Source organism: Drosophila nasuta, chromosome 3, assembly GCF_023558535.2.
Source record: "Drosophila nasuta strain 15112-1781.00 chromosome 3, ASM2355853v1, whole genome shotgun sequence".
Classification (NCBI taxonomy): Eukaryota; Metazoa; Arthropoda; class Insecta; order Diptera; family Drosophilidae; genus Drosophila; species Drosophila nasuta.
In genome coordinates, this window is record NC_083457.1 from 52019833 (window position 1) to 52027347 (window position 7515).

Here is a 7515-nt window from a genome sequence, read left to right on the forward strand (position 1 = left end):
TACCATATTTCGATATAGTTACCACAGTGACTCTGTTGTCACCTTTGCTCCACGGCATCCCTCGTTTTTTCCGTCTACTTTTTCTTCACCGGTCAAGCGAAGCGGTCGCATTGTTTGTGATGCCGTTGATTTAAAGTGAAAAAGTTTAATCCAAGCGCATCATTCTTAAAATGTGTCAATTCATTGAATAAACTAGTAAAAGGTAATTATATTGGCCATATACTAGCTGAATTCAACAGTATTTTAGTTATTTACTTTGCACGAAGTATCTCCAGAAAAGCAGAAATGTCTGCTGTTTGGTCGCATTTGAAGCGTGCTAAATTAACAATTAAATGCTGCTTACTAAGCATCGTTAGGCGACACGACTTACCATTACTGTGGCCTTGGTTTTCCAAAGTAGTACAGATCTATCCAAAATACTTAATTTTTATGTGTGGAATTTCTCGATCGTTTCTAACCTCAACTTGCATTTTTTTCAACAGTGCAATTGTATGTGTTGGCTTTGAAGTAGCGGGCAGCTTCAACATGTACTTGTATAATTTGACGCTACAAAAGGGCACCGGCGTCACGCACGCGGTGCACGGCAACTTTTCGGGTGGCAAGCAGCAAGAAGTGCTGCTGTCACGTGGCAAGTCGCTGGAGTTGCTTCGCCCTGATCCCAATACCGGCAAAGTTCACACGTTGATGTCAACAGAAATCTTTGGCTGCATTCGTGCTCTGATGGCCTTTCGTCTGACGGGTGGCACAAAAGGTTAGTACTTTTTATTATTCTTATAGATAAGATTAGATATGATTTTACGCACTAAACCTAATTGAGACAACTCTTTTGCTGGCTGTACTCAGTTTGACCTATTTGAATGCGTCTGTGTGCGATAATAATCTTAACTTGGCGTCGCATTTGCCATGACCCACAACCACATGGTATGGCGAACTGAAACTTCGAGTTACAATCGATTCTAACCTCAAAATGAATTCTTACGACCAGAGATCCATTATAAGTAATTATTCAATGGTATATTAATAATGTAATAAATTAAAGTTGAAGTTGAACTTATACCGATGATATTACGTTAGAATAATTCTCGTCAATTTTTTTTTAGTATCCATTAAAGAAATTTGCCTACAGCCTACAAGATCTTTACCCATAACCTATAATAAGATTTCTATCTATAACCTATAATTAATTTCCTTTAAAATTCTAATTTTCCGTAGATTACATTGTTGTTGGTTCAGACTCTGGTCGCATTGTCATTCTGGAATACATTCCCAGCAAGAATGCGCTTGAAAAAGTGCATCAGGAGACCTTTGGCAAGTCCGGCTGTCGTCGCATTGTCCCTGGTCAATACTTTGCCATCGATCCAAAAGGTCGTGCCGTGATGATTGGTGCTGTGGAAAAGCAAAAGTTGGCCTACATCATGAACCGTGATACACAGGCACGTTTGACCATCTCGTCGCCATTGGAAGCTCACAAGTCGAACACACTGACTTATCACATGGTTGGTGTCGATGTTGGCTTTGATAATCCAATGTTTGCTTGTCTGGAAATCGACTACGAAGAAGCAGATTTAGATCCATCAGGTAAGACAAGATCACTTAACTATTCTACATGCTTTTTGCGTGATAATTCTCAGTGACTGTGGTGTATACAGCAGGATACTGCTTCTAGAGAGCGCTAGATAAATGCGACCACTGAACCATTGGTGTTGCTGTAATTGCCTAGCAACACTTCACTGATTTGTGGCCCACATTCTATTTCAAAATACTAAATGTTATTTAATGACTTATAAATTTGTTTATTAATCAAGTTGAATTTGTTGATTTGTTGCAGGTGAAGCAGCTCAGCGCACTCAACAAACACTGACATTTTACGAATTGGATCTTGGCCTGAATCATGTGGTTCGCAAGTACTCTGAACCACTCGAAGAGCACGCAAATTTCTTGGTTTCTGTGCCCGGAGGCAATGACGGACCTTCGGGTGTGCTCATTTGCTCTGAGAATTATCTGACATATAAGAATCTGGGCGATCAGCATGATATTCGTTGTCCCATTCCGCGTCGTCGCAACGATCTCGATGATCCGGAGCGTGGCATGATCTTTATATGTTCGGCAACACATCGCACCAAGAGCATGTACTTCTTTCTGCTGCAAACGGAGCAGGGCGATATCTTTAAAATCACCCTGGAGACCGACGATGATGTTGTGTCGGAGATCAAGCTCAAGTACTTTGACACTGTGCCACCAGCAACGGCAATGTGTGTGCTGAAGACTGGTTTTCTGTTTGTCGCCAGCGAATTTGGCAACCAGTAAGTTTACTAGCTGCTTTGCCTACTTAAACCTTTACTAATATAATACTTTTTCTCAACAGTTATCTGTATCAAATTGCACATCTGGGCGATGACGATGATGAACCCGAATTCAGCTCTGCGATGCCATTGGAGGAGGGCGAGACTTTCTTCTTTGCTCCACGTGCATTGAAGAACCTCGTGTTGGTCGATGAGTTGCCCTCGTTTGCACCCATTATTACCTCCCAGGTGGCTGATCTGGCCAATGAGGACACGCCACAGTTGTACGTGCTCTGTGGTCGTGGTCCACGCTCTACACTTCGTGTACTGCGTCATGGCCTCGAGGTATCTGAGATGGCTGTCTCTGAGCTGCCCGGTAATCCAAATGCCGTATGGACTGTCAAGAAACGTGTTGATGGTGAGTCCAAGAATTGCTTTTTATTTGCTCACACTTACCTGCTAAGTTATAGAATAAGTTTTGCTAGCAATGAAATATTTCTAATAATTCAACTGGTGCATTGATGATACAGAACACGATACCCCAAGCTAAACAATGAATGATATTTGCTATATTAATCTATATATAGTAGTATTGTTGATATAATAACTCGTGAGATTCCTGGTGAATCTGGCACATTGAAAATATAGTTTTAATGTATCAACAATCCTAGTTCGTATGCCTAAATGTAAACACGATCCAAAAGCCACAAGTTATCAACCACCAGTTCTCTCTTATTTCAGGCGCTTAAACACAGACGTATTATCAACTGTTTGTTGTGTGTGACTTTCGAACAGCAGATATAAAAACGGAGTCATCCAATTGACTCTCGTATATATAATACTTATATCATTTATATTTGTCTTTTGTGAAGCGATAGGTAAGGCAACATTATTGCAGCTTTTAAGCCAACAGATACTACAACAAATTGTGTACTACAAAATACTACTACTCTTTACATTTAAGTTCTCTTCAGACATTGAACATGATGCGATTATTTATCAACCGTGTTTCAGCTGAATTTTCCATTGATTACAATTTGATAAACTGATTATTCAATGTCGCTTCCAAATGCCCTATGAATTAAGTTGATTCTTTACTCTTTACTCATGTAAAACTCTTTTGTGTTGTGTTGCTACTTTTAGACGAGTTTGATGCCTATATCATTGTCTCCTTCGTGAATGCCACTCTGGTTCTGAGCATTGGTGAGACCGTTGAGGAAGTAACGGATAGTGGTTTCCTTGGCACAACGCCAACATTGTGTTGCGCTGCCTTGGGTGACGATGCTTTGGTTCAAGTCTATCCCGATGGCATTCGTCACATCCGTTCCGATAAACGTGTGAATGAATGGAAGGCGCCGGGCAAGAAATCCATTACCAAATGCGCCGTCAATCAACGTCAGGTTGTCATCACGCTCTCTGGTCGGGAATTGGTTTACTTTGAAATGGATCCGGTAAGCATAACAAAAATTAGATAGCACAATTCTCAACTTTCTATTGCTCTGATGACAAAAACACGAAAAAGAACAATCATGTTGAGACACTCTGTGTCCTGCAGTGCTGAGCTTTAATCTTGTTTTACCATCATGCAATGCATGTCTGGTCAATTACTAACGTAATGTTCTACTTTGCAGACTGGCGAGTTGAACGAGTACACAGAACGCTCTGAAATGCCTGCCGAGATCATGTGCATGGCTTTGGGAACAGTGCCTGATGGCGAGCAACGTTCCTGGTTCTTGGCTGTGGGCCTCGCTGATAACACTGTGCGCATACTCTCGCTGGATCCCAACAACTGCCTCTCGCCCTGCTCTATGCAGGCTTTGCCCTCGCCAGCCGAGTCTTTGTGCTTGGTTGAGATGGGTCACACAGAGAGCACCACAGCGGGTGGTGGAGCAGATGATGATTTGCCACCTCAGCGCAGTGGTGGCAGCAATAAAGGCACAATCTATCTGAATATTGGATTAAGCAATGGCGTCTTGCTTCGAACTGTTTTGGATCCCGTATCTGGAGACTTGGCGGATACACGTACACGTTACTTGGGCTCGCGTCCGGTGAAACTGTTCCGCATCAAGATGCAGGGAGCGGAGGCAGTGCTGGCCATGTCCAGCCGCACTTGGCTGTCGTACTATCATCAGAATCGTTTCCATTTGACGCCATTGTCCTACGAGACACTGGAGTACGCTTCGGGCTTCTCCAGTGAGCAGTGTAGTGAAGGTATTGTGGCCATTTCAACGAATACGCTGCGTATCTTAGCACTTGAGAAACTTGGAGCTGTCTTCAATCAGGTGGCATTCCCGCTGCAGTACACGCCGCGTGCTTTTGTCATACATCCGGATACGGGACGCATGCTAATTGCCGAGACGGATCACAATGCGTACACTGAAGATACGAAGAATGCACGCAAAGAACAAATGGCGGACGAAATGCGTAGTGCTGCTGGCGATGAGGAACGAGAGCTGGCCAGAGAGATGGCGAATGCCTTTATCAATGAAGTGCTGCCAGAGGATGTTTTCTCTGCACCCAAGGCTGGACTGGGTCTGTGGGCCTCACAGATTCGCTGCCTGGATGCCATGCAAGGCCAGACAATGTTCAGCGTGCCGCTGACTCAAAACGAGGCAATCATGTCGATGGCATTGCTGAAGTTCTCCATTGCTGCCGATGGACGCTATTACTTGGCGGTGGGAATCGCTAAGGATTTGCAGTTGAATCCACGCATATCACAAGGTGGCTGCATTGATATCTACAAGATTGATCCGACGTGCACAAGTCTGGAGTTTTTGCATCGCACAGAGATTGAGGAGATACCTGGCGCACTCTGTGGATTCCAGGGTCGCTTGTTGGCGGGCTGTGGACGCATGCTGCGTATCTACGATCTGGGCAAGAAGAAGATGCTGCGCAAGTGCGAGAACAAACACATTCCCTACCAGATTGTCAACATTCAAGCCATGGGTCATCGTGTTTATGTGTCTGATGTGCAGGAATCTGTGTTCTTCATACGCTATCGTCGTGCCGAGAATCAGCTCATCATATTTGCCGATGATACGCATCCTCGTTGGGTGACGGCCACAACGCTGCTAGACTACGATACCATCGCTATAGCTGACAAGTTTGGCAACCTGAGCATTCAACGCCTGCCGCATTCGGTGACCGATGATGTGGACGAAGATCCAACTGGTACCAAATCGTTGTGGGATCGTGGCTTGTTGTCTGGAGCATCGCAAAAGTCGGAGAATATTTGCTCGTTCCATGTGGGCGAGATAATCATGTCACTGCAGAAGGCCACGCTCATTCCTGGCGGATCTGAGGCATTGATCTATTCGACATTGAGTGGAACTGTTGGTGCCTTTGTGCCGTTCACCAGTCGCGAGGATTATGACTTCTTCCAGCACCTGGAGATGCATATGCGCAATGAGAATCCGCCGTTGTGTGGCCGCGATCATCTCAGCTACCGCAGCTCCTACTATCCGGTGAAGAATGTTCTCGACGGGGATTTGTGCGAACAGTATTTATCCATTGATGCAGTGAAGCAGAAGAGCATTGCCGGCGACATGTTCCGCACGCCAAATCAGATCTGCAAGAAGCTGGAAGACATTCGCACACGCTATGCATTCTAAGTAGGTAAGCAGAAGTTGTTCGGATTATTTGGGTGGGAAATATAGATATTCTGATGATATAGCAATTACCTTGGGACACCTATGAAATGCCTTGATTAGTGTAAATTTTAAATAACTGACAAAATTTAAGAATATTGTTATTCTTAGAATAGTAAACAATTTGATTAATCTTGTTTTATTTTTGTTTAATTTGCAGTTTTGCTTTGGATATGCAGCGAAGCAGCAGCAACGAAAATTCTATTCATTTTAAAAGGTAAGTTTTAATATTAGTCTAAAAATTCATTTTTTTTTTGTCTTACTGTGATGAACTACGTTTTTACCTTGGGACACCTATGAAATGCCTTGATTAGTGTAAAGTTTTTTTTGCTGATAATTCAATTAAATTCAAATGATTATTAATAGTAATCCATAAGGCAATCATTAATATATTTGTTATCTTAATCATTTCAGCTACAGTAATAAAACCCAAGTACTGCGGATCTCTCACGTGGATGTCCTTAAAAGCACAAAAGGTAAGAAAATTATTTGTATAATTAACAACCAAAAATTCAATTCACAATGATGTTTTTACATATGTTAGACTAATGAAATAATTTGATTGAAAAGTTACAACTGAGTTTATCAATAAGCAATAAATGTTTACTGCGAATGATTGAATTGAAAAAGTCTAATACTTCTTTCCATTTTTATTGCAGCTGTACTTTGGATGCGAGCTTTTGGATTTCTAAATATATTTTACATACTAGGTAAATATGAACAACAATTATTTAAATGTGTGTATTTACTAATAAGAATCTCTCTCTTTGCAGTTTAAATATGTAATCGGTAATCTTTAGCCGTAGATTGCACATTGATACACAACATATACAACCACTAAAATGACTGCCTATTTATATTAGATTTAATGGTTGCACAAATTCCAAATATTTGTGCAGCATCTCTTATTTAATATAGAGTGTTGTGTGTTCCCCTCATCACACTCGCCCCCTCACAATGTAGTCTAAGCAACAATTTTAAATACACAATAAATGAAGAAGAACAAATAAGCTAAGTGCATTTTAAATGACTTGTGCTTGTTACACATGCAACACCGGGTGTGTATGTGAGTGTGTGTGTGGGAAATTGCTGTGGCATGTTATTGGCCTTGTTTAGTGGCGAGTCTCGTTACCGTTATGGCAACCAGAATATTTGCCTAAGCACTGCTTTGCATTCTCGACTTTTCTCTCTGGTATGTGCGCAAACCAAATTGTTGTAATTTGTTATGTACAGAGTTATAAACACAGTAGTTATGCAAATTACGACCATTGCCACAGCCGCAGCCACAGGTTCGCATCTCGTGGTGGTCGCGTTGCCAAACAGGCTAGAAACGAGCATCCGCCAAGTAGAGAGGAAGGAAACAGCTCAAGGAGAGAGGGAGACCAGGAGTAGAGAGAGAGAGCATCGGATCGATCTTCTTGGCTGGCGCTGTGCCAGCTGGTTAAACGATTTATTAACTTCATTTCTAGATCATTAGATCGCATAACACGGACATTCATCACTTGCTTTTTTGCACTTTTTTTTTTTTGTTGCTGTGCACATTTCGAGATCGCGAGCAACACGCAAGTGTGCAACAGAGAGCAACT

General features: G+C 42.3%; 1 protein-coding gene and 3 non-coding genes across 6 annotated transcripts; all 4 read left to right on the plus strand.

Annotated features, from left to right (window-relative positions):
* Positions 1–65: 65 nt before the first annotated feature.
* LOC132794015 (splicing factor 3B subunit 3) lies at positions 66–6944 on the plus strand. Of its 3 annotated transcripts, none has more exons than XM_060804227.1 (11): positions 67–202; positions 483–751; positions 1213–1578; positions 1829–2303; positions 2366–2700; positions 3426–3733; positions 3914–5897; positions 6090–6146; positions 6344–6405; positions 6589–6639; positions 6703–6944. In XM_060804227.1, exons 2-7 carry the CDS (start codon positions 526–528, stop codon positions 5891–5893), a joined length of 3690 nt encoding a protein of 1229 aa, XP_060660210.1. In that variant the 5' UTR covers positions 67–202; positions 483–525; the 3' UTR covers positions 5894–5897; positions 6090–6146; positions 6344–6405; positions 6589–6639; positions 6703–6944. The 3 variants fall into 3 exon arrangements, with proteins under 3 accessions (XP_060660212.1, XP_060660210.1, XP_060660211.1); XM_060804228.1 differs by having other exon boundaries at positions 3914–5893; XM_060804229.1 differs by lacking the exons at positions 3914–5897; positions 6090–6146; positions 6344–6405; positions 6589–6639; positions 6703–6944 and adding an exon at positions 3024–3160 and having other exon boundaries at positions 66–202; positions 3426–3522.
* On the plus strand, positions 5939–6017 carry LOC132794587 (small nucleolar RNA Me28S-Gm3113). The gene has a single exon (XR_009633259.1). It is a non-coding gene; the product is annotated as a small nucleolar RNA Me28S-Gm3113 (small nucleolar RNA).
* Positions 6185–6268, plus strand: LOC132794586 (small nucleolar RNA Me28S-Gm3113). Its single transcript, XR_009633258.1, has one exon. It is a non-coding gene; the product is annotated as a small nucleolar RNA Me28S-Gm3113 (small nucleolar RNA).
* On the plus strand, positions 6445–6515 carry LOC132794602 (small nucleolar RNA Me28S-Cm788). Its single transcript, XR_009633273.1, has one exon. It is a non-coding gene; the product is annotated as a small nucleolar RNA Me28S-Cm788 (small nucleolar RNA).
* Positions 6945–7515: the final 571 nt, after the last annotated feature.